The sequence below is a fragment of the Haliotis asinina genome, chromosome 3 (assembly GCF_037392515.1).
Source record: "Haliotis asinina isolate JCU_RB_2024 chromosome 3, JCU_Hal_asi_v2, whole genome shotgun sequence".
Lineage (NCBI taxonomy): Eukaryota > Metazoa > Mollusca > Gastropoda > Lepetellida > Haliotidae > Haliotis > Haliotis asinina.
In genome coordinates this window covers 66,047,668-66,075,158 of record NC_090282.1, presented here as the reverse complement: position 1 = coordinate 66,075,158, position 27,491 = coordinate 66,047,668, and the positions used below count along the sequence as shown (strand labels likewise).

General features: G+C 37.9%; 1 protein-coding gene across 1 annotated transcript; it reads left to right on the top strand.

The window, feature by feature from the left end:
* The first annotated feature begins 65 nt into the window (after nt 1-65).
* Nucleotides 66-27,354, top strand: LOC137276990 (EGF domain-specific O-linked N-acetylglucosamine transferase-like). Its single transcript, XM_067808645.1, has 7 exons — nt 66-133; nt 4,589-5,058; nt 7,657-7,719; nt 14,324-14,413; nt 20,412-20,530; nt 22,537-22,642; nt 23,858-27,354. The coding sequence occupies exons 2-7, from the start codon at nt 4,597-4,599 to the stop codon at nt 24,185-24,187; spliced, it is 1,170 nt and encodes a 389-aa protein (XP_067664746.1). The 5' UTR covers nt 66-133; nt 4,589-4,596; the 3' UTR covers nt 24,188-27,354.
* The last annotated feature ends 137 nt before the right edge of the window (nt 27,355-27,491 follow it).

Genomic DNA, 27,491 nt, shown 5'->3' with positions numbered 1-27,491 from the left:
ACCACATTCCAAAATGTAACAACCGTCAAATTACAGTTACCTCCCTTAGACCATCTGGCACTCTACTTTACTATAACAGGTGTGTCCAAGTTGCAAGAAGTAGAGCATAGATCTGTGTCTCCAAGTAACGACAGTAAGTTTGATTTATTAATAAGCACAAGATAGTTTTTCAGATTTTTTAGACATTTTAACGACCCGAAGTAAATTATGTACGGACGATAATATGACATTTGACACACTTTTGGCGTTTACTTTGGACCAGTACTGATTCAAAGCCAGTTGACAGAAAATGGCTACATTTCAGACGCTTTTCAGACGCTTCATCTGTGTGTACCCTGTCTCTTTCAAAATCCTGCATCCACCTCTGAAATCTGAAAACTTTTCAAAAACTTCTTATGAGCATTCGGTGTAAGCCTGAAAAAGTAGCCCGTGCATTTTTATCGACGGGACACGGTATCTCAGCTTCAGGACTTCCACATTTTCATTCTAGGAAAATTTAAGCTGAATTAGGGGGATTGATTTTCAATACACTAACATGGACTTATTTCACAGTTCTCACTCACAAATAAAGCTTTGGTTACATTTTTTAGTTGTCTTTGGTTTATTGGGGAAACTAATTATTACAGAATCATTCTCACTGCTCAACAGTTATCGCCAAAACATCAATATCGCACATAGATCTAGTCAGTTATGGTCAGTTATAGTTCCTATATTGTTTTCCGCATGGTATTTGACAACAATAAAGGACAGCATAAGAAAATTCATCATGGTAAGTAACATGAGAGAATACTTAAAGGGGCACTGATGCGGAGCGAATAATGTTTCTCGCCAAAGGTCTAATTACGGAACCAAACTGCAAATTGGTCAGCGCCCGCTCCTTCGACCGTGACGGACAAAGGAACTGGGCTCCTGTCCATATTAGCAGAATTTCTTCACCCAAAAGAGTCAGGAGGCCGGATGCCCATCATATGCCATTATTTAAAAATATCCATGGTATTCCTTGTCTGATCGTAACAAAATATCCCAGCAGTGTAGTTTTTTTCGGATGCTTGGATGGTATAGTTAGTCGATTTTATCCTATTTCTCTGTTTTTAACCTCGCTATTCAATCATGTTACATGAAAATATGATGTCTACAGGCACGTAGCAAGCCATTTGTTTCAGTACGGAAGATTGCAAAGCTTTATATTTAGGTAATTTTGAGTGTTGGTTCAGCTGTGATAGCAACTATCATAAGTAAATTTTGGTAGCTGTGGTAGCTACAATGGTTTATTATTTATGATAATAAAAACACACAGTTGATTTATTTGAATTCGTAAACAATAAACGATGACTTTGCCTTTGGTAGAGAAATCTGAAAATTTTCTTACGTAAATAAAAAACCCTTATTTCACCTATTTACCCAAGTACACAGCAAATGCCTGTATGTATTACTTATGTAACAAAATTCCGTTGGTATCCTCAAAACAGTTTCAGCCCATAAGTGTTTTCAGGCTGCATCCGACACAGAGATTACATCTTCCTTGCTGTAACTTGCGTTTGATGGTGTAGGTGTAAACCTACACGTGTTATTTGTCATCATTCTCTGGATGGTCAATTAATGAATTCATAACAGGTATAATTAGTAGTAACACCACTCAGGTTACTCAACAAAGGTTCCCATTTGGCATTTCTCCTGTCTTGAGTAAATACTCAACATTATAAATTAAGGTCTGTAATGGCAAATGTATTGTATGTTATGTAATATGTGCATGTAGGTGATGCAAGAGGGTTTATCAGCTGAGTTACAAAAACAAACATCGATCAAAGGATTAACCGATAACACACTGATTGATTAATTACTTTTGTCAAAAGGTAGTGTGTGTAGATGACTACACACTGTCGTAAAGTGCGATTGTAAAAACAACATCCTCCCTTCAAAGAATTAACCACCCTTGCGTTGATAGATTGATTGCTCTTTATTGGTTAACTAAATTACTTATAATAGCGGACATCATACAATTAGTTGCCAGGTGTGCTATCTTGGGTGACCAGTGAGAGGTTTATCAGGTTTTCACCAACGAATGACGTGAAACGATGTGTTGCTTTAGACAGTTGTGTAAGACACGCGACACAGAGCAGGATTATTTACCAGCTGCAGATGAATGGAATACGATTTCTTTTACATGGATATCGATACATTCCTGAACAAGGTAGTAGCCTGACATTGTTGCTATAAAATTAGTCTGTTTTACATTCATTATTTGCATTTTGTTTTAATTTATTTGTTGTAGCATTCAGCAGAATCGATATGACAGAAAACACACACTAGATCGCGTATGTGTGTGAAATAAGATCCACATTGGCAATCTATACAATGTATAAATGTTGCTGTTATGTTAGAAATTTACTACGAGTATAAGCAGACCGTGTGTTCTTTTATTAATTTTCAAAATCATACAAATATGACAATAAACTAATTAGGGTTATGAGACAAAATATAGAGACGTACATTGGCTCCGGTATTTTTCTGTCCTGATAGCTTTTTACCATTTCTACCACTGGCAGATGATTAATCTTCAAAGTGTTTCATTTGTTATCATAACACATTTGTAATGAAGTAAAAATGACTTCACCTCAGTTGATCTGTCTATAATTAAACTATCAGTTGCACATACGGACTGCGCAGCAGAGGTCACGAACCAGTCACGAATTCTGGGATATCATCCGGGTACTCACTGGAGAAAAACAATAACAAAGGTTTACACCAGTCCACGAAAATTGCTCTGCATCAGTGCCCCTTTAAAGGTACAATAATGATCGCTATAGAAAAAGACAACATAAGACGACGTCCCACAACCTATATGATAGCAAGTTCAGGTTCACAAGTCATCAGTTGTTTCATTCTCCATCAATTTACTGTAAAGGAAGCACATAAGTAGTCATTCAAGCAATGTTTGAGGTTACTGTATGATATATATGTATACAATGTATATATATTATTTCATGAATGGTATGAGAAATCCGGAAGGGGCGATAACTGTTACAGTTAGTTGTGACAAAACATCTATTCATACTGCCATGATTCCCTTTCACTGCGTTATATAAAAACACAACTTGAACACAGTGAAGGGAATGGATACAGCAGTGAATAGCTAATTAAGTATCATAATTAATTTTGTTTCATTAATTTAATGAATGGTAGAGAAATTTTGTAAATGCCAATAAAATATGCCGATAACTGTTCTCAAGCCAGTAGACTATGAAACTGAACTATTCTTGCAGTCATGGTAGTGTCTGGGAAATCCAGCTCACAAGTTTACAAGTTCACATAATTTTTCCTGCTTTATTGGTCAGTAATTATTTGATTTTCGTCTATTATCAAAATTCCAATTGGGAAAAGTTCCACCTAGTGTGACCTGGCATCAGGTCAATCACTGGTATGTCTGGTCCAGGCCTGATTAAGCTGTGGTGATCTACTTATACAACTATCATAACATTTTGTGAACTCTCATAACTACTTATCAATTGCATGATTCTGGCCTAATCTTAAGTATGCGTTTATGAAACACTTTAACCTGATGATGATACCAGGTGTTTGCAAAATGGTGAGCATGTGCGGCCCATCAAGTGACACCCATCACAAACATAGGCAAAGTTTTGTCAGTCATTCATTGAAAATTAATAGGAGCATGTAGGACAAGGGCTAACTGGGACTTCTTCAGACATAATGTATGTTATTGATGCATGAAATAAGAGAATGTCCTCCATAAAATATTTTTAAAACTTTACTGAACATGTTGAGTGGCTTAGTGGAGTTTTACATTGCTTAGCAGTATTCCGGCCATATCTCAGCAGACGACACCAGGAATGGGCTTCATACATTGTACCCATGTGGAGAATAGAATGTGGGCCCTCGGTGTGATGAGCGAATGCTAACCACTAGGGTACCCCACCATCGCCTGAACATACTGAATGTTGTGTCCCTGATGAAACAACATTTGAGCAAATGATGATGCTGTTTGAAAACTGCAGACTTCCCAAACACCTGTTACTGTCTTTTATATTTGGATCACATTAAACTGAAAATGAATACAGTATTTATTGATTTATAATTTTAATATATTTGGGGTCTGGCTGTTATATTGTGTATGAAACATGTGTAACAACATTGTACTGCAACAGGGCGAAATCTTACATTATATTACAGTACTTATATCTATAACCCGTGAAGGTCCCAGGGTAGAATAGGCCTTCAGCAACCCATGCTTGCCATAAAAGGTGACTATGCCTGTTGTAAGAGGCGACTAACGGGATCGGTCATCGGTTTCCAATTGCGCAGATCGATGCTCATGTTGTTAATCACTGGATTGTCTGGTCCAGGCTGGATTATCTACAGACCACTGCCATATAGCTGAAATATTGCTTTTTGCTATCATGCTCTTATTAATGCAGAAAAATTTAAGATGTCAAGTCAGAGCATTGGTATGTTTTAGAACACTTGAATAGGTGTAAAATATTAACATGAATCAAATCACTATTGAGTTTTAAAACAGATATTTGTCAAACACCATTTTATATTTTTCATCATATATGTTTCATCGTTGCAGACAGCTCCATGGCTAACGACAATCAGGATATATCCAAGCTGCTGGTATCCAAAGCATTGTTGCTTATTACCATATTTACAAATCTGTGTATAGCAACATGGCCGACCTCCAACATTTCCCCCTTGCGAGGTCATTATCCCCCTGTGTTCTGCAAGATGTCGCATGTCCTTCTCGATACCAAAGACAAAGTGTTTAAATACAAGCAAGATCCTACTTCCCAGAACACTTATGACAGTTCTTGTGGAGCAGCAGCAGGAATATGGTCTGTTCGCCCCGATGATCAGTTGGACTCATTGACCTGTGATAAGACATACGACGAGGGGTATGTGTTTACGATGTACTTCTTCTTTGGCAGTAACTACTTCCATCTCCATTATGACATGATGATTCCCTTGTTTTCTGAGCTGCGTAATAAGGACAAGGGGACGAAGATTGTGCTCATGCCCTCAGTCGAGTCAGTTCGCTTGCAGGTAAGTCTTGGAATTAGTATCACATGACGTGAAAATGGGGTCTGGTGAGTGCGAGCGAGTATTGTTTTTACGTCACTTTTAGCAGTGTTCAATTACTCCAGAATTTCTCCATCATGCTCATTTTTGGAATAAAACATGGATCTTCAGACTAAAAAGCAAATGCATTAACAGGGATTGGGAAAGAGAACTTTGACAGTTGGCCATTTTCTGTATTATTAGCCATTTTCTGAATTTGGAATGGGCAACTGCCTTTGTACCAATAGTATCAAAATTGTAGGCCCTTTGGTTGCCAGGGGCATAGCTGCTGTTATTGAAAATAGCCCAGGCTTACACATGATTGTTGCCAAAAAGGTTGGACAAATCCTCAGTACTATCTAAATATAAAGCGTTACAACCTATCAAGCTTACATGAAAGTTGGATGATATCAATCTTATTAAACTCAGATGTGGTATATTGACTCGTAGCCATTTTGTCCATGTTTTAATCCCACACACCAGGCCACAATAACAAGTATCATTATTTAATCATCCTTTGTTACATAGTGAGTCACTGACTGTCTTGTGTTGCAGACACTTTATCCACTGGAGCAATGACAAAGTTGATGAGGCCAGACCAATTTTATTTCTTGTTTTATGGATTTTTGTCCTCAGAAACCCTAAAGGCTGGAAGGGAAAAAAACAACTAAAATCACCAAAGTAATAATCTTTCTAAATGCTTAAAGTCATTTACTTTTGGCAATTTATGGTGTGTATATGGGGCAAAAAAATAAATCTAAAAACAATTTCCTTTTAAGTTTACGGTTTTGGCCAATAAAAACATTAGGATTGTATATTTGAGCGGAGAAAGTTAGTGTTTATTTTGTTTCTTATTCTGAAAAATATTACCATAGGTTCTGTAAAACAAGAGAATAGATTGGTCTGGCCTTAGCATTATTTAGTAGAGGGGCTTCTGTAGCAAATATGAATTACACAAGCCTTTGCACTAATTGTCCTGATACGCATCTTGTATTATGTAAATGGATTTTGTCAGAGGATAGTTTGTAAGGTATAGTCTGGCAGAAAATGTTTAAAGACAGTGTTTGGTAACTTTACCTTAAAACTCTAAGTGCTATATGTTTCCAATTTGGTTTGAGGCTTGATAATTCTTCTACCATTGAGGATTTTAATTGTCATAATTTATCACTCGATAGTAAGAAAGTTGTCTATAAGAGCTGTCATTGTTTCAAGTCACAAGAAGACCTCACATGTCAAGGGTGTTGAGCTACTTACTGGAACAGCGACACGGTCATGCTTGGCAGGTCATGTCACGTGACTTAAAGCATGTGCATTTCACCAGCTGCACACACATCTACACATAGAGAAATGTCTACATCCAATTTGTCTGCTGACACAAAAGACATTATTAGAAAAATCTATAATTATTTGAAACGAGAAAGTGAAAGGGGCCATTTATGTTTTAAAGTAAAGTTACCAAACACCGTCCTGAAACATTTTCTGCCAGACTATAGTGTTGGGAAACAGAACCAAATCCACTGTCAATTATCAGAGAACTTTTGAGCGATTTCTCCAGTTTTTTCTCGTTAGTGTTATTGTAATTATTCTGTTTATTTATACAACAAATATTTATCAGTATATCTCATTACATTCACAACAGATGTAAAGTTTATTTATGAACAGGTTGCAGTAATATTTACTGTAGAGATGAATACGAAACTGTGAAAACAGTGCACTTAGCATTGCACTGTAGCGCGCATATTTTTAGTGAATATTTGTCAAAAGTAATGGTTATTTAACTTCACTCAAGCGTGTTTGAAAATAAGTTTTTACAATCAGTAATTATTTTTAATCCTTCTTTCAATCCATTTTCAATTATCGGAAAACCACTATTGTTAGGAAACATAGTTACTGTCTTCAAGTTCTTTTGAAATGTAACATTTGTCACTATACCAACTGACATATGAATTATCTAAATACATCGTTACTAAGAGTTAACATTGTTCCATACTTTTTTCAATGTTCCAATCATTATCAGTGTTTATATGAATGATAAATGGCAACATAAGGTAATAGCTTTGCGTGCTTGCAATTTGAGAGTTTTGGTTTCGAATCCTGGTTGGGACAGCCCCCAAAGTACTAGCATTTGTACATTAATGAGAAAGTGTGACGTCAAGTATAACAGTATCCTTGGTCAGGTAACAACTGTTAAACAGAAGCCCAAGTAGATGAGTCACTGTATTTGATGATGAATTGCAGTAGCTGATGTTTTGAAATAATTGCATTGATTATTTAATCTCATTTGGAAATTCAAGCTGATGTGAAGATTAATAGTATCATCCCAAGCCCAAAGAAGAAATAAAAAAAAGAAGACCCTCTGTCCATCTTTTACATTCATTTTGGAGCTTAAAACAGATGTTTCATCTTGAAACTTTGTGTACATATGTTGACATTACTTGATAGTCACAATGCTGTTATATCTGCTGTTCTTTTTATACTGAGATTTTCATAATTGTACAGTTTATTGTTTAGTGCAACTTTGTGATTTAGAGTTGTCTTTATATGTGTGGTACATGTCAGATCCAGCTATTTCCTGTGTTCAAGGCTATGTACTGGGAGACACAGGCATTCCGTGATGAATCCAAGTACTGGTACCAAATGCTGAAGGTGAGAGGTTATTTTTCACAATGATTCCACAGGAATCTTCATCAATTCTTCATAGGTTTGCATTCAGTATGTTCTTCCAGAGTGACTAATATTTGGATGAATATTCTGGTTAGTAGAATGTGTAGCATTCAGTCTCTAATGGATTTAAGTCATGAATAGTACCTTGCGAAAACATTTCCATTGTTGTGTAATCTGAGTGTCGGTATTAAAACCCTTAGGTTCCCTCTCAGTGGAATGTGAGTGAGTTTAGTTTTATGATGCACTCAGCAGTATACCAGCTATATGGTGACAGCCTGTAAATAATCGAGTCTGGACCAGACAGTCCAGTGATCAACAGCATGGAATTGGGAACCGATGACGTGTCAACCAAGTCAGCAAACCCGACCTTCGAATCCCGTTAGTCACCTCTTACAACAAGCATGGATTACTGAAGGCCAATATTCTAACCCGGACCCTCACAGGTTCTCAATGGAGTATGGTTAAAGTTAGTGACTGCACTGCAAAACAGCTACATATGTTCTTGATGGATGAATCTAGAGTACACAAAGCTATAAATTACCCAGTATTGACAGTGTCAGGTACACTGACACATTCAAACTTGTGGGTTTTACCATAATGATAAATAGCTAACACGTTGACTGCCTATCACGTGTATACTCTTAGTATCAGTTCTGGTATTTGCCACTACATGTCATCTCGTAACTACATCAGTAGTATAACTAGTTTCACATGTTGGTGAAGCAGGCATAAGAAACAAATGCCTCCTGGCATTCTCTGTTACCACAGGAGACAATTGATTCCTGGCATTCTCTGTTACCACAGGAGACAATTGATTCCTGGCATTCTCTGTTACCACAGGAGACAATTGATTCCTGGCATTCTCTGTTACCACAGGAGACAATTGATTCCTGGCATTCTCTGTTACCACAGGAGACAATTGATTCCTGGCATTCTCTGTTACCACAGGAGACAATTGATTCCTGGCAGACTGGACCAAAATTGATACTATGAGTATACTCATGGTGGCAATGAACATGTTGAGACTTTAAAGGGGCATTGATCCAGAGTAATTTTCGTGGACTGGCTGTTTCTTTTGTTATTGTTTTTCTCCCGTGAGTACCTGGATGATATCCCAGAAATCATAACTGGTTTGTGACCTCTGCTGCACCACCAACATGCGCAAGTGATAGCATAGGTATAGACTGATCAACAAAGATGAAGTCATTTTTACTTAATTTTCTGAAAACAAATGGAAACACTTTGCATTGAGCTGTGCTACGGAATAATTAGCGTAACGCCAGTCGGCTGTAAGTCATTTAAGTCATGTGTGTAATGGCAGACTAAGCGAACAAAAGAAATGTTACGCATGCTCAGTTTCAATGTTTACTGGGTAATACCAAAGGAGGGAAGTGTAAATGAAATAGGATTTAGACCCAATTGTATGGTTATTTGGAATAATAATATATATAAGTAATAAATGACATGAAAGACCTAAAGAGGGTACTGCTATAGAGCATATATTGCTGTTGATATGTTATGTACATTGCAACTCTACCCTGATACATGAAATAATTAGAAACATAATGCATTGCAACACAACCCTAATACATGTAATAATGAGAGGCTTAATGATTATAAATACAAAGGGAATGATAAGCCAATATGTACTGCACGATGATTTACATTGTATCTTTCTAGTGCATGTCATAAAAAGGAACATAATGCTAAAAACACATGGAAATGGTGAGAAAAAGAAACAACACATATTAGCCAACTAGTGCTTCCATAAGGGTCTGCATAAACTGTACTTAATTATTTAACTATTAAACTAAAGTTATAGCAACAATGTCAGGATATGTTACCTTGTTCATGAATGTATCCATCAATATCCACATTAAAGAATGATATGCCATTTATCTGCAGCTGGTAAATAATCCTGCTCCTTGTCATGTGTCTTTTGACAGTCTAATATTGGATAAAGAGATACATAGTTTCATGTTTTTCACATTGGTGTTTTGTCTCATTGGTCACCCAAGATAGCACACCTGGCAACTAATTGCATGGTTTCCACCATTCTAAGTAATTTAGTCAGCAAATAATGAACAATCAATCAACATATTGACACTAACTTTTAACAAATCCGCTTTGGAAGATAAAAGTAATTAATCAATCAGTGTGTTATCGGTTAATCCTTTGATCAATGTTCATTTTTGTAACTCAGTTGATAATTCCTCTTGCTGCACTTCTAATCACATATTACGTAACATGTAACACATTTGCCACATCAAACCTTGATTTATTGCATGGAGTATTTACTCCAGACAGGAGAAATGACAAATGGGAACCTGAGTGGTGTTAGCACTAAGTATAACTATTATAAATTCATTAACTGACCATCAAGTCAATGATGACAAATAACATATGTAGGTTTGTACCTTGGGTTACAGCGAGGGAGAAGTTCTCGCTGTATTGTATGCAGTTTTAATTGCCTGAAAAACTTATTAGTTGATGCTATTTTGAGGATACGAACAGAACTTCATTGTTGCATAAGAAATACATATAACAGCATTTGCTGTGTACTAAGGTAAATACGTATAATCAGTTTTTAACCAAGAAAAGTTTAAGATTTATCTAGCAATGGCAAATTAAGTGGGTGTTATTAGTTTCAAGATTCAAATAAGTCAGATATGTGTTTTTGTTATCACAGGTAATAAACCAGGGCCGTAGCTACCATTTTAAAAAAGTGAAGGCTTACACATGATATTTGCTATGAAAGTTGGTCCACCCCCCAAATACTATCTAAGTACAGTGGAAGCCCTCTAAACCTGAAATGCTTTGGGACTGTCAACATATACAGGTATAGCAGGTGTGCTGGTTTAGTAGCTTTTCCCTTTTCAACCTGAGAAGGATCTCTTTGTACTGTACAATACGACTGAACAATGAGTTGATAGTCATCCGTTTTTGTTCGTCAGTACAAATAACATTTGATTTCATCTCAAGAGCAATGCCAGCGAACCATCTGATGCCTATAACACATTGATATTAATAATTCTGAAGCAAAATGAGTAGCTTTTTCTTTCTAGTAGGGCCAGAAATGGGTATGCTTTTACTGCAGGCAGTCAAAGACCAATCATTCTTCAGTGTGTTACATTCTTTAAATGTAGATGCATATATCTGGTGCTTTTGACAAATTGGGAATTGATTAATTTGTAATACAAGTGACACCTACCAATCAACAATGTAACTCACCTTCAGATTCTTAAAGGTCACATGCAACCAAAAAATCAAACATAATTAAAACACAATTATCACTTATTCATGATGTATAATATACACTGCTGCTTGTAAAAATTCAGATAGACAAAATTATAAGCGTACAATCGCGATTCAAAAGTGCAATATTTTGTACTTGGGCTTACTTCCCTCGAAACAAAGCCCTCGGGAGACCGAACCCAGTCATAGCGGGTGAATGGGCACTCCAATGTAACGGCTTCCGATTGGCTGGTTCATTTGCTGATACGCTGAGGGCTCATTGTGTGTACAGAAAGAAGATCTGTTTGATGGGCATTTTAGAAGTATGGCGAGTCACAAGAAAGTAAGATTCTTTATGGATAACAACTTCATTTATTGTACTTGATGCATCGTTTCAGTATGGATTCATATGCAGCTGTCAAACTAAATCATATAACTAGAAGAATTTGTTTTTTTGGTTTGGGTTTTGTAAATACATGTTCTCTGAGTTTGCGTTCGATCCAATCAAAAATCATCTCTGTAGAGATGGTGAACTACTGCGTGGCTGGAAACTTGCATTTGTCAAAGTACAAAGCAGGACTTGAAATTGACAAAGGTTTGCACCAGTTTCCATTAGATACAGTCGTCCGAGAAAAATGGAAGTAGTTTGTTTGCAACCCACAGACATGAAAACATGTCATGTGTACAAGTATCACACCTGCCTAATTACATAATGTGGCGGAGACAGGACTCGGATGCACAAGCCATAAATCAATTTATTTTGTTTATGGCGTATAGCCTGATAGGTGTTAAGTTCAAATTGCATGTGGTCAGTGATTGAAGTTGTGTATATTGTCTCTAGCAGACAGCCAGGCAGACAAATAGGTGTCAATAAACCAGACATTGAGCTTTCTCTTTGACAGAGGCTGCTTACCACAATCAACAACTCCTTTTTACGAAACGAGTAGATTATTTACTTGTTTGCGTACACAACCAAGGTTAGACTACTGCTCACGACCTCATACTCCGGGCATGCATACTGTTTCAAGCTCCATGAACCTAACCACTGCACAGCTGTTGAAACCACTTTTTCCCCCAGTGCAGGGGGAAATTTAGCGAATCGTTTGAACTGGCTTTTTTTCAGCATGGTTTTTTTTTTCAACTTTATAGGTTGAATTGACATTTGTGATGGGTTGATTTGGTAAGAGCATACCGAAAGGTATCAGAATCTGCAAAGCTGTATTTTACGTTGCATGTGACCTCTAACTATACTCCAGCTTACTCAACTGTAATCCACTGTGTTCTAATTGTGTCAATCATCACGAGAGCCAAGATACCGAATGCCGGTTTAGTGAGCATTAATTACCATACAAACAGTCAATTGGGCGGTCTTTATTGTGCCGAAATATAGAATAGACTGACACAGGAGTAGAGGGCACGTAAATGATCATAACTTAACCAGCCATGCCCAAATTCTAGTGCCGATATTATGAACATGCCAAACTGGAGGGCTGCGGGTTTTAAAAGCTTCCACTGTATAAAGCTATATGATACAAATGGCTGGCTTCATGTGTGTAGACATCATATTTTTACATGACATGAATAAATATTGGGGTAAAAAAATACAGAAAAGAGAACAAACTGGATCAGTCATTATACCATCCAGGCATTGGAAAATCTTAGAAAGCCAGTGCACTGCTGGGATACTTTATCACAATCAGACAAGAAATACCACGGATATTTTCCAGTAATGGTATGAAATCAGCATCCATCCTTCCTAATACAAATTTGGACACCAGCCTACTCTCAGTGGCCATCAGTCGAAGGAGCAGGGGCTGACCAGCTTGCAGCTTGGTTTTGTAATTAGACTGTTGGCCAGAAACATAAATCGCTCTGGATCAGTGACCCAGGATTTTCTTGTACAGATGCACCATGATAAAACTGAAAGGGCAAAAGGGTGATATAAACCAAACTTACTCACATGAGAAGAATTCCAGTAAACTTTACGGTTCTGCATAACAAAAATATTACATTAATGATTAGTGTAACCATGTATGAAGTGAATATGATATGCAGCACAAGTACAAGGTAACAAATACTTGTATTCAGTCAGATACCAGCAAAGTAATATTTATTGTAAACCAAAAGTCACTGTGTTCTGTAATCTGATTGGTTGAAAAACATGATCAAATGGTATTAGATTCCTGCAAGACTGTTCGCTGCATAGTGATGTAGAAACATCGCAAACAATTGTTTTGTTGTGTCATCAACAGTGGTGAAGTCATTCAATTCATATTGTGACGTAAGGTTAGAATGACGTTACAAATGAGGAACTCCAGATGCTACCATGGGAACAAGCTGAAATGGCCAGCTGATGACACTTCATTGCTGTACCCAGACTCAGTGTAATTGAGTGCAAACAGTAAAACCTTTTGGTTTACTTTTTTGTTTTCAATGTTTGATAAACGAGATGAGTTGACCTGTTTCCGGGTGTTACTGAGTATTTGAAGCATGGGGATATTTCATTTGAAACCTCCAGCTGATGCCGTTGGTTCCAAATGTATTATTTATATACTCAATAACACCCAGAAATTGGCCAACACAAGATGTTTATCTCTTAATTGTTATGTGATGTGTTTTCACCATATCGACAGTGTTAGTTTGACATGACAATGACCAGTTACCACTGTGCTAATAAAAAAGGAAGACATTCCTTTAAAAATATCCATGAATACTTAACTGCAATGTTTATGGATTAGGGCTGCAAGAATTCAGTTTGATTCATCAAAACTCAGATCTGAAGATCTGACATCTTAGTGTTTATTTTCAATAATGATTATCACCATTTCGATTTGATATTTAATATCTTATATTTTGATTATTATCTAATCATTATCTGATCATTTCCTCACAGCGAGACTGAAATTTTGACTCCACCTTCACCAGATTTGACTGCTGACATAAGGCTAACATTGGTTGACGCTGGATTAGTGAGAATTATTGTTGGGAGACATCACCAAACTGACAATAGAATTCATGCTATAAAGCTGGCTCACTTAAACTCTGAGCATTAAATGAAATCTAATCAAATATAAAAAAATAAATCGAACTGAGGTCTGAGTTAATCGTTGCAGCGCTGTCATGAATAGGGAATTATGTTCATGAAGGAGTACAGGTCCTGTTTCACGAAGCATTAAGTTGATCGTAAGTCACTAAGGTAACCTTAGTGCAATGTTAAATAATGGGAGTTACGATTAACCTCAGTAAAGTTTGTTTCATGAAAGGAGACCCAGACCAGTTTACCACAGATGCAGGGTAAGCCTAACATCCCTAGTAACAATTCGTGTCTGACAGTGTGATGCTTATGTTGCAGGTGTTGGCCTCCTCACACATCCTTCTACCACTGGATGACAGGATACACAGTAACTATGGCAACATCTGTTTCAAGTCCATCAGTTTTGGGGTCAGTGTGACCATATCAGTGTTTTTGGTTCTCAAGTACAACCCCGATGCAGAACAGTAAAATACGATTTTGATACAAGTTTGATCATAGGATTCCAGGACTTACATCTGGTGGCATGTGGTCCTGTGTGTAGAGCTCAGATAACAAGACAGTCGAACTTCTGCAACTTTGAGCTCTAACAGTCCTTTGCAGTTTGAGTGTTGAGGGTTTCTAGGACTTTGGTCCTGCCCCACAACGAAACATGTGTGACTGATGTGGTCTCACCTTAGGCAAGCAAGTTTATTCAAAATTACCCCCGTTCACCAAGCAGAAAATGAATACCCAGTTCGACAAGTCACATGACTAATAAATTTCTAGCACCTCACCACCAGCTTGGGTTTTTTTTGGGTAATAATGTTTTAGCACTTTGGCAGCATTAACATCTTTGGTCAGAATGCTTTCACCAGAACAGTTTGGGAAGTCTTATTGTATTAATCATGTTCTTCATTTCTCCGTATCCTGACTCATGCTTATGATTCTTATCTCCTCCCCCTATGTGAAGACATTAGAACACTTGAAATCCTTTTGAAGTTCCTTCTTTTGATGCGGACATACCATCACACTTACCCTCAGGAATCCATCCTCTTTTCCAGCCATATCGGTCACATGTTGAACCATGCTTGTCACTCTTTCCTCCATCGCCCAACGAGGATGGTTGGAGGCACATTGAGTCATGACACAGTGGATATTTTCATTTTATATTTCGGTACCTTTATCCAAATTTTGTTATATTTGGCTTTTGGTTTGTATTAACTATTGTCATAATGTGAAATTAGTGTTGAAATTTTTGTAATATTAATGTATTTGGACATGTTTTTCATCAACTGAGATTGTGTTCTTAGTTGATGAAATCGGTGCAAGCTACGCCTGTCAGTGGTTTATCCTCATAATATATCCTTCATGCACAATTGTTTGTTCAAAGACTTGCTACATAGGCTGTCTCAAGTCATGACTGGTAATTTGGTTGATATGACATCTAGTAACCATGTCTTAACTACTGCTGAGATTCATAGGGGCCCTTATTCATTCTCCAAACATTCGTAGCTCTAGAACTTTGTAACTTTGGTCGTAGCCAATCTCTTAAGAATGGGATTACAAAGATCGAAAGGTTACGAACGTTTCGAGAATTGCCTGGCTGGTAAATTGCCACATGTATCTCAGGTTGACATGGAGACAGTGTCAAAGTCCCAAGAAAGGTCACTGTCAAAATCAATGTTGTCTCAGCCAAAGAAGTTGAAGTATAAGAGGGTAAGATTTTTTATGGATAACAACTTCTTTATTGCATATGATGCAAGAAGTTGAAGTAATCTTCATCCTCCAAGACTAAGTCTTCAACTACAAATTCATCACTGAAACAACGGACAGACTCTTCTACAAAGTACCTCAGCGATGTCATCATCCCACGTGACGAACGGGATGTTTACAACAAGCCTCCGTTCCTACTCCCTGAGGTACAGAGCATCAGCAAATCAGCTCAACATTCGGTGTCTGCTATACCTTCATCAACTTCATCTGCAACGACACAACAATCTTCAGAGAGTCTATGATTAATGCAGACATCCTCAGCATTTTCACTCGACACATTGGATACGTCGTGTGTATCAACAGCCGGTTCATGCACTAGAACCTTTGACACTGGCCTCTTCATGCACTAGAGCCTTTGACACTGGCCTCTTCATGCAACAGTTCATCACTCACATGATGGACCTCATAGAGTGGCGATTTGAAGAGGAAAGAAATAATCAGTCATCTACAACAGTAGCCCTGTGCGACAGTTCAGTAGGTGGTACAGCTCTGTCGGATGAAAAGGAAGCATTGGATAAATGCTTGCATTCACGAAGGACATCACCATCAGCTGTATCATCTAGATGCAGTTTGAACAATGCACCCGGAGAGTGCACAACTGCAAGGATTCGCTTCTTGGAGATTTCCTCTACACAACATGGATCTTCAAGGCAAATGTTGTGATTCACTGTCAATTGAGATGAAAGTCTTGGAAGAATCTACGATCATCAGTGAGTGCACTCACGCACCATCAGCACTTCAGCAGGAAGGGTTCGCTGGAAGCTTCATCAGGACACAACAACTTGAGGTATGGGTCGTCATCACCATTGAACACAGATCTACATCATTCACAGGAGCATGTGCGCATGCATACACAAACTTATGTACAGAATGCAGATTATTCTACAACACCAGCGCATGCTGAAGGAGCTTACCAAAGTTCACCATTTAACGCTAAAAGATTCCAACTTCAAAGGGGATAAGAGGATATTATCTATTCTGCTTGCTTCAATGAAGGATAAGCAGTTAATCTCCAAGCATCTGGCACCGACATCAGCAGGACTTACTCCTTTAAGGTGTCTAGCATCATGCACTAGCAGTGAGGAATTCAACAAGATTATCTACGATGGTTCATTGAACCCAGTTACTACAGTCAACCTGTACCAATTTACAGGAAGCGTGGAAATTGCTTCACAACATCTGTATAAGATAACAATGGTATTATCTTCAGTTGAAGATCACCAACACAACTAGCAGGAGGAGAGTCTACCGACATCAGTATCAAATGGTAGAAGGTCTTCTGTGCTTCTACTCAATCATCTACACACATGCTCACTCGTGTATCTCCAGGACAAGCTTAACAGCCAAGGTACGAACAAGCCCAAGTGCCAGGGAGGGAATCATCGACTGCACAAAATTTCATGATGACCATTTGGCTGCAACACTGGTGACATCATATCTGGAATCTGATTGGTCCATGAGAGACAACACTTGCACAGAATGCTGCCATAGGAAGTTGTCTACAGATGTAAATAACACTTCAAGGTAGAAAGACCTCATTTGCAACCCAGCTGGCAGTCTACAACGTCTTCACAAGGCATAGATGTCTTCTGTTTAACTGGAGGCTTGCAGCAACAGGTGACAGTTTCTGCTGCCATAGCAAGCCAGCTATTAATAGATTTTTATTTTGTTGGCAATCTGTTATCGATGAAGTGAGAGAGTTGCATTCCATGGAAGAAGAGAGTTCACAACATGGAAGGACACAACATTACAACGTTTACACAGGGACTTATTTGCCAGAGCCTAACTGCAGCAGTCATAGTAGCCACTACAAGGTTGGGGTGCCCACCCAGACAATGAGGTTGCAGCAGGAATCTGGACGAGCGACAAATGCGCGCAGCATATCAACCACTTGGAGATGAAAGCCGTAGTCAACACAGTATGACAATGGTTGTCTGTATTGAGGAACAGACTACTAATGGTCCACAATGACTACGTAACAGTAACATTCTACGTAAACAAGCAAGGATCAACATGATCTCACATGCTGCCACAGCTAACCTTTCAATTCTTCAACACTGTCGACAACTTGAATCTCTACATAAGGGCATGCCACATCCCAGGTCATCGCAGTCTAAGTAAACTTAGTCTCAGTGTATTTCATTACACTCCACCACTGAATCTAACAAAACCTAGTAGAAGGTCGTGTCAGGTAACCTTTGAGCGACTTATAACTCCAATCAAACGCGAGACGGTTAAATAGATTTAACCAATCAAACAACGGCTACTATTTAGGGATCAGAAGGACTTTCAAAATATTCAGGTCACTGACACAGAACTCTCCACAAACAAAATCCGCATATAACACAATTATCTGACCTGCAGTATATACGCTTTGGGGTTTCTGTTGACATGGTTACCATTAGCTAATATTTCCGCAAGATGACATCCTTGAATATTGCCAAAAACACCATTTTCAGCGACTGTTTACTCACCGTTGTCATGATTGTACGTAAGCCGTGTGCATCACCCAGAAGCGAGCGTAAGGTAAATACCATTTGGAATCGTTTGGGTACGAACCTGTTCGAGACAAAAAGTTTAAAAGGTATGTGCTAATGCCCACTATCGCGATTTGGTAAGCTGTGTTCTGATTGGTCAATCTCAAAGTTTGCCTGACGTGACCTCCCATACGGTTTTGTTAGACTCAGTGGTGGAGTGTAACAAAAAGTACTGAGACTAAGTTTACTTAGACTGCATGTCATCGCATCCTCTACAACCATTTCCTACAGAGTAGATGCTACATCAGGAGGCATTTCATCTAGTCAGTCAGATATTCGAATCACTGCATATAGACCTATTTGCCACCATGTTCAACAAACAGATACCAACGTTTGTATCTCCAGTACTGGATCCTTTTCCATGGGCAACAGATGCTCTCAGCATCTCGTGGAGAGGAATGAATGCTTGCATGTTTCCACCTCCAGTCTTACTACCAAAAGTCATCAGACAGATGAAACAGACGATGAAGCTACAACTGACTTTAGTCTCGTCTTACTGTCCAGTGAAGGAATGGTTCTCAGTGCTCATCGAGGAACTTGGACAACCATCACTAGGTCTACCAAATTGGAAGAACCTACTCATCCATCTGCACACCAAACAAGCTCATGGCTACCCGACATCATTCCAGCTACAATGGATTGTATCAAAACCTGCTTGAAACATTGAGGATATTACACTATGGCAGCAAAGGCAGTCACCTGAGGTCTATACAGGTCTACTCAGACCATATATGATGACAAATAGATTTGATCTGAGACATATGCCCAACAGAAAGGCTTCACAGCAACAAAAGCCACGCATCCTCAAGTAGCAGATTACTTCTGTCACCTATGACATACTAGAGGACTGAAGGGTTCCCCACTATCAACTTATTTGGTTGCACGCAGCTCTGTTATCACCATGAAAACTGGGATGAAGCTGACTAAAGTGCCTGAATTGTTCACCTTGCTACACTCATTTAAGGTGGAAGAACAACAAAGAAGGTTTGAGGCACCAGCTTGGGTTTTGAATGTTGTGCTCCAGCATCTCACCAGTGATACTTACAAGCCACTAGATCAGACATCCTGTGAACTGTTGACACAGAAAACACTGTTGGTACTTAAATGCTCTGGTAACTGCAGCATGGATGTCAGAAATACATACTCAGGACTTCAGTCGATCACTATTAGACTCCGAACATTGTTAGATTGTGTATCCAAGAGTGAGATATGATTTTATTGCCAAATACTGCCTGGACATCCTGACAGACACAGGATTTAGCATTATGCCGAGTTAGTGGGTTGAAAATATATTTCCAGTGAACCAAGTCAAGGAGGCGAAAGTTCAAGCGTCTGTTCATCCCCTTGTCTACTGAGACACCAACAGAAGTATCCCGCAACACATTCTCAGTATGGATGAGGGCCTACAAAACAGCAGGACTTGAACCTCCGCAAGCCTCCAATCCACATGTAGTAAGAGCCTTGCTCACTTACAGTGATAATGGAGGGCTGCCTTTTTTAATCAAACACTGTGTTTGCTAATCACAACCTAAAAGACATAGCCATGCAGGACATCTAAGGCATTCAACAGTTGAGGCCCCTTGTAGCACAACAGCTAATGGGTTCCACAAAGGCACTGAGACACACTCACCCCTTTTAAACATGAGTGATGATGACCCTATACTTGTAAAGGAGATACTTTTACATGAAGAAGGGTTGCAACTCTATGATTTGGACATCATGAAGAAAGAATTGCTATAGATACCTAGCTGGAGGAAGAAACTCAGAACTTGTCTCAATAGCTATCTTGATGTAAAATTGCATTAGGCACTAGCAGGATACTAGCTGATCTATATATCCACATGAACACGGCAGTCACTTCACACAAAGAAAAGTCTGACTGGGTGTGGGCCCCCCAGTTCATAGATGAACATTGGAAGAACAGGATTGAACTGCAGCTGCTATAGTTACAAGTACTGGATGTACTGGCAGCCAACAGAATGTGGTGATTGATGTGGTGAACATACTTCTTAATACTGAATTATTCAAGGTGCTGATGATAAAATTGTAACAGTGTTCATATATATGATATAAAACTTCCCTGAGTCCATTTGAAGTATCGCTGGATTGTGTTGCAGACCCCCATGTATTCCAGCAAGGACAAAGGACTCATTCTGCCCTATATTCAGTTCATCAAGGAGGAGCTTGGTGTGAGACATGAGCAAGTCACAAAGGATAAAGTTGGTATTATTAAGAGGTAATTTGTCAGTTGCTAAATTACAAAGGATAGTTGGTGTTATCAAGAGGTAATCTGTCAGTAATCAAGTTAAGAGGGTGAAGTTTGTATTGTCAAGAGTTAACATGTCTGTCATCAATTCACAAAGGTTAACGTCAGTATTACAAAGAGGTAGTCTGTCGGACATCATGTCACTAAGGATAAATTCAGTATTATCAAGAGAGAGTCTGTCAGACATTAAGTTACAGGGCTAAATGATGCAAATAACTGGCATGAGGCAGTACTGCAACATGGTGTGGAAGTTGTCTGCTGTGGACCGAAATGGTCATAGATGTATTTGTATTTATGTTTATTGGCATGGTTACTGGTTAGACATTCAGATGCTATTGAATCACTCCCTTCTATAAATGTAAAATATTTATTAGAACCAAGGTGAATGATCTGATGTGCAGATCATTGAACACTTCCTGAAACAACTCTCATCAATATTACATAAATCCTATCATATGTTGATCAGCACATGTTGTCAATCATGTCAGCATCAGCCATTAGCATGCAGCAGTGCCAGTACAGTTGAACCCCGTTTCGTTCAGTAATTGTACTTGATAGTCCAGACTTCTGGACCCAGACAGCAACTTTTCAAACCATTCCCATAGATTTCCTTTAAAAAAAATGATCCAGGTATCCAGACGGAAAGATATTTAGTAAATCCTATCATGTGTTGATCGGCACATACTGTCAGCATCAGCTATCAGCATGCAGCACTGCCAGTACAGTTGGACCCCGTTTACTCGCACCCATCATTCCCAGAAACCCCGCCTTCCAGACGATTTTTGTATGAAACGAAACTTACGTTCAGTAATTGTACTTGCTTATCCGGACCCTGGGCTTTTGGACCCAGACGGCAAATTTTCAAACCTTTCCCATAAATTTCCTTCAAAAAATATAATCCAGTTATCTGGGCGGAACGATATGTGCACACGTGCATATGTATGTGTCACGTCAATACCGTTTACCGCATGAGTATTTTTTCATACTTAATCTATCGAAAGGCATTTGATGTGAATTGATTAATTAGCCATCAAAACACTAGGGATGCGTGTCACTCCGGTTGTTCATTAGGATTTCACAGGCGTGAGAACATCTCATCAGTAAAGAAAACACATGTTAAGTAGGATTAGGGTTAACTAAACTGTAATTGTACTGTATGTAACACTTACAAATCAACCCCTACTATCTGTCGCAATGCAAGTTAAAAATAGCCTGCCACATGATCTAAGTCATGTGATCCCATCTGGAAGTTTACTTTCTGCAGACAGCCTAAGTTCAACTCAATGTCATATGTATTCAGGGTATTTGAACATAAAAATGCGTATGCAGTTGGCAAAATAGAGACTTTTTGTCATTGATGTACATTTATTTTTTCTCTATCTTACCACCTGAGCTTCACACATGCTACACGATTACATCCCAGACAACTTGTAACCTGCGTTCTGCCTTCCATGTTTTATCGGTACACTTATATGTCATGATGATTCTCTGTCATTGCTATTGACTATTGATATACGTGATGAAAAATAAATTCACATTTTGCTTGTTTGATCCAGTTAACCGGATGTCTCGCTATCAGGACGATTTTCGAGTGAAACCAAAACATGCAGATAAACGGGGTTCGACTGTATACACTAGTTACTGAGATGGGTTTGTTGTTGTCTTTGACAATATTCCAGCAAAATCACTGTGTTGAACACTAGAAGTGGGCTTCACACATTGTGGCCATGTAGGAAACTGAACACACTTGTTTGACATGATAAGCAAACGTTTTAACCTCCAGGCTACTCCACTACCCTGGGTCAGTGAATTTATATGATTACACCCAATGGGTTTATGGTTCTTGCCAGACACAACTAACTGCATCCTATTATGCTACTACACTCAATATATTATTTTTAATGTCATATAGAAGAACTGACAGACAATGCACCTTATGAGCTGGTGTGTCATGAAACCAATGCTCTTTTTCTCAGAACCAACCGTCGCAGAATCCTGAATGAAGGAGAACTGGTAAAAGCTGTATCCAGCATTACCAGTGTGGAACTTGTAGACTTCTCTGGACTCACATTTAAGCAACAGGTTTGTACTACCATTTTTATTTGTAGTTTATTCATTTGTTATTTGTTCTTGAATATAAGAAGGTTTTACCCTCTTATTCATATCTTATTTTTTCAGATATATTTTGAGTCTTTTCATTCTTGGCTAAGTTACCTCCCTTGGCATAAGTGCAAGAAATAACATGCCATCACATCCAGTACCTAAAATGTAATGTCCAAACTTTAATTTTTTAAATGTGATTGTTGTATTTGTTTAGTTGCCCTCACTTTTTTTTTATTTCTTGCCTGCCTCAAGATTCTTTCCTGGCTGATCACTGGATCACCATTTGATCCTGATAATATTAATAGGCTATTTACATACCACATATACCCATGTCAGTGACATGCTCAAAGCACACAAAATGAAAAAGTTCCAGAGTCACTATGTACAAGTAAAGAAGAGAGGTTAATGGGGATCACTCATGAAAAGCTAATTTGTAGAAGTATGTCTTGAGTTGCCTCCTGAAGAAGGAGAAATCAGTACAGAGGCTGAGATTCTTAGGAAGATTGTTCCATTCTACAGCAGCAGAGTAGCAGGAGGTTTGGCGTCCATGTAAAGTTGATTGTACTTTGGGGACTCTGAGGAGATTTTTACTCTGAGAGCTGTACCATACTTCACATAGCTGTGCAATTCAGTGTCATGTTTTGCTGGACCCCTTCAATTTATCACACACTTTTTAATGGCCCCTCCAAAATCACAACCTTCATATAACAAATGACCATCGCTAATTGATGTTTCTTTTATAAGAAAGTCACGGAATGTCCTTTTTCAAGCTTCCAGTATAACTGTGATGAAAAGTGGTATTGTGGGGATTCAGGACCTTGATTTTCAAAGCTCTCTTAGTGGTAATATAGTTGTAAGTTAATGTTAATGTATAGCTTTTACGAGTATCTTAGGATGATGAGTGTTTCCCTAATATGTGCTGAGGGAGATATCCTTAGTACCAGCAGAAGAGGACAGCAGTGTTCTTGACTTGAAGTGCTTTACAATTAGTTGCCTGAATTTGTTTTATTGTGACATTTTTCAGTTTGGATGATACCAAATTTTAAATGAAGTGGCTGTTTTTATCAAAATGTATTGCTTTGTTTTTACTAAAATTTCTGGATGGATCTGATTCCAGGACATGAATTCATAGTGATCTTTTTGTTGTTAATCCTGTAAAATCTCTGATACCCTTGATGTATCTCCTTACTCCAGGTTGAGAAGGTACAGGAATACTCTGTGCTTGTTGGCATGAATGGGGCAGGGCTCATGAATGGTCTGTTTCTGTCCCCGGGTGCCGTTGCTGTCCAGCTGGTGCCATTCAGGGCAGATGTCAACTTCAAGGAATTTGGTGTACTCCTCAGGAACCGTGGTCCTTACCTTGAGTGGCACAATGAGCATGCAGAACTGTCTCAAGAAATCCCAAATGATCCCTACCATGGACAATCAGACACTACAGTTCAAGTAGCAGAGTTTATTGGACTCATCAAGAAAGCTTTGCAACTTGTTAACAGTGATGAGTACAGTGATAAAACTGAGCTGTGATTATATATTTTATAAATGAAGGGTAGTTTTATATTTATTTCGGTTTAATCTTGTTACTGTGTTTATGTATTTTTCTGATTAATAAGCATAATATGTTTTACCAAAGGGACCGTATTTAAGCAGTGTATGAAAAATGTATTTTAATATATTATAATGAAATTGTTTTTTTTCTCTTGATGTTTTGCGCTCTCACTGAAAATATTTTTAGAACATATTGCCTTTTTAAAACTTGAAAATTGCCTTATTCTAAACCATACCTTACATGGTCTTGACATGGCAAACTAAAGTTTGACAACACATGTTGTCAAGAAATAGGATCGGTGTTTATTCCCAACAACTTTTCCGTCAAACTTCCAACTTTTGGTGTCGAACTCAAGTTTGCTGTGTGAAGTGTTGTCAAAATCGAGTTGTTCAGAAACAACCAAACACAGTCAACGAAATTGTCACTTGACCAGACCAGTAGAGACATGGTGCTCAAATGACACAAAAGTTTGACAGTATGAGTTTGAACATATGAAAACGTGAGTTTGACAACTTTCATTATTTTAAGAAAAAGAGGTGTCAAAATTTAGTTTGCTGTGTGAAGGCCGCTTTAGGAATATTCACTTAAAGTTTCGTAGTGCATATGACAATCAATATAGATGCATCAAATTTTCAATTATGATAATTGTTTACCAAACCTAAAATGACTTGAATTGGTTGTTTTTGAACAACACAAGTTTGACAACACTTCAGACAATAAACTTGAGTTTGACAACACCAAAAGTTGGTGGGAATAGAGACCAATCCCATTTGTCAACAACAGAGTGTCAACACTGAAATTGATGTTGGTGCTGTGATGTTGGAATATTCACACTTTCAAACTCTAGTTTGACAATGTGTGTTGTCAAACTTTAGTTTACCATGTGAGGGTGCTTAAGATTGAATTGTACAAGTATGTCATCAAGATTCACTTATTCCAGGAAGCATATGAATAGACATTCCTAGCATTGTGCACATACATACGTTGTCAGACTCTAGCAAGGCTTTTGAGCAGTTGTGGTAAAAGGGCTGTATAAATCTATAGTTGTTATTATTGTTACAAGTTATCACTGTGAAATGAACATAATGATGTGATAGCAGCATCTATGAAGTTTTTAAGCTGAAGTTCTAATGAGTATTTTCTCACATATATATCGTTTGAGTAGAAACCTATGCTTTCAGTTTTAAATTATTTAATTTCATCAACACATTTTACTTTTCATGTTTGAGTAAGGTTATAATGAGTCAGACCGTTCCTAACAGTTGTTTACACTAAGAATCTGTGCAGCACTGAATCCAACTATGATTTAAAGAAACTTTATTAGTTCTAGAGTTTGTTGTCTCTGCCAAGTTGTATCAGTGCTGTAAAATAATGTCAAATGGACAAAATGACTCGCTTGGTCTTATTTATTGATGCCTTGGGGGATTTTCTGAGGCAGAGAATTTGGATTTTTTTTGTTTTTATAAGTAGATCTTACATGATGATCTGTTACTCCTATAGGTGATGTATATATACATCTGGAAAAAAGTATTGCTACACCAAAATAATTAAAGGCTGGAATTTCTTTGATTTTGATAGTGACCTAGTTGTAGAAAAAAACTCGTACTTTTCATCTCCTCCATCTGTTGCATCTCCCAAACACACCCATGCAAGAAACATGCAGGAAAAAATGCACATTTAAGTCATGCACAAAGAATTATCTTTGATTGAAGTTTGCCCTGTGTGCTCTTCATAAATTGTTGAGTGTAAAATACTTTTAGTATTTGAATATTACTCTTATTGGTGATTTTTTATTTATTTGTTTTTCCCTCCTGCCTTTAGGCAGAAAATAAAATAGAAATAGAATTGGTCTGGCCTATTTATACATGTCTGGAAACTCCCTCTGAAGCAGATGATGTTGTTCACCTGAAACTTTACATGGTTTCTTGCCATGCTTTCTCTTTATGTGCTTGCAGAACTTTTGATCCAGTTTTACAGATAACCATATGGTATATGTCATTTAGCATATAATAATTATTAACATATGTTCTTTGACCCTTTTATCCAGATTTAAAGGATTTGCATTCTCCCACTGGCTTGGCTTTTGCCTTTAAAATTTGCTCAAAGAATTTAGCCAGATGGTAAACATCACTGCCATTTTTAAAATATCATTTTATTTCATTACATTTCTACTTGTATCATCTGAAGTATTGTTTTTGGAACCATTTACTTTTATTTGTATATCCTGTCCCTGTGTTTTGAGCCTTGTATCAACTGGTCCCAATCTAAATGAAATTATATGGTGAGACATATTTGTATGACTCATTTCTTTCAACCATAATCAAACACATATGAGACCAAAGAAATCAGAGGTTTTTTGTCAGTGTCATGATACTCCCTCACATCATAGTCCTTTGATTTCACCAGTACATTTGAAAATACTGGTAAAATCATTGGATTACTGAACGCATTAATCATTCCTGGCAACTTGTATAAGCCGTAACACCTTGTACCTGGATGTACCTTGCATACAGTTTTGGGGCATGAAGGGATGTTATTTCCAAGGCTGCCATCATTCCATCCCTTACCTATGGCAGGATCCGCTGACAAGGTTGGAATGCCTCCAGTCCAGTCTGGCAGCATCAATGTTATAGTTTTTCATTCAGCAAATTTCTGTTTGAATTTCATTTCTGTTCTTATCAAGTATATAAAACAGAGTCAAAAGCAATTTGTGTGTACTTAAAATATATTTGAGTGTTATTGTTGTCAATGTCTGTATATTTAATCGTATGAATGTCAGGGATGAGAACTGCTGTGGATGTCAACTTCTGCATGATGAGGAATACAACATTGTAGTTTGCATTCTTACGCCATCTCCTGGTTGTTTGTCATAAATAGGATGACACCCAAAGCAACTCTCTTCATATTTGTATCACTTCTAAATATCATTCAGTGACATGTCAATTTTCTATTCAACACAAATATATATTTTTTAAAACAGAAACATATTGTTGCTTGGTGCTAGTTTCTAAGCATATGCAGATAGCTGTAGATCTTGTTGCTTGGAAGAGATGTACAAATATTATGTGGAGTAAATGATTTTCCTGGAATATCGCATGTTAGATAAAATCTACTTTTGTGAAGAATAAATGGTTTCATCACCCAAGTTTTACTCTGCTGTTATTACTCATAAAATGTTTAAAGAACCTTTGACATGACAACAGTTTGTCAGACATGGCACTTTTAATAATATTACAGCAATATCACATCAAGGGACACCAGAAAAGGGCTTCACAAATTTTA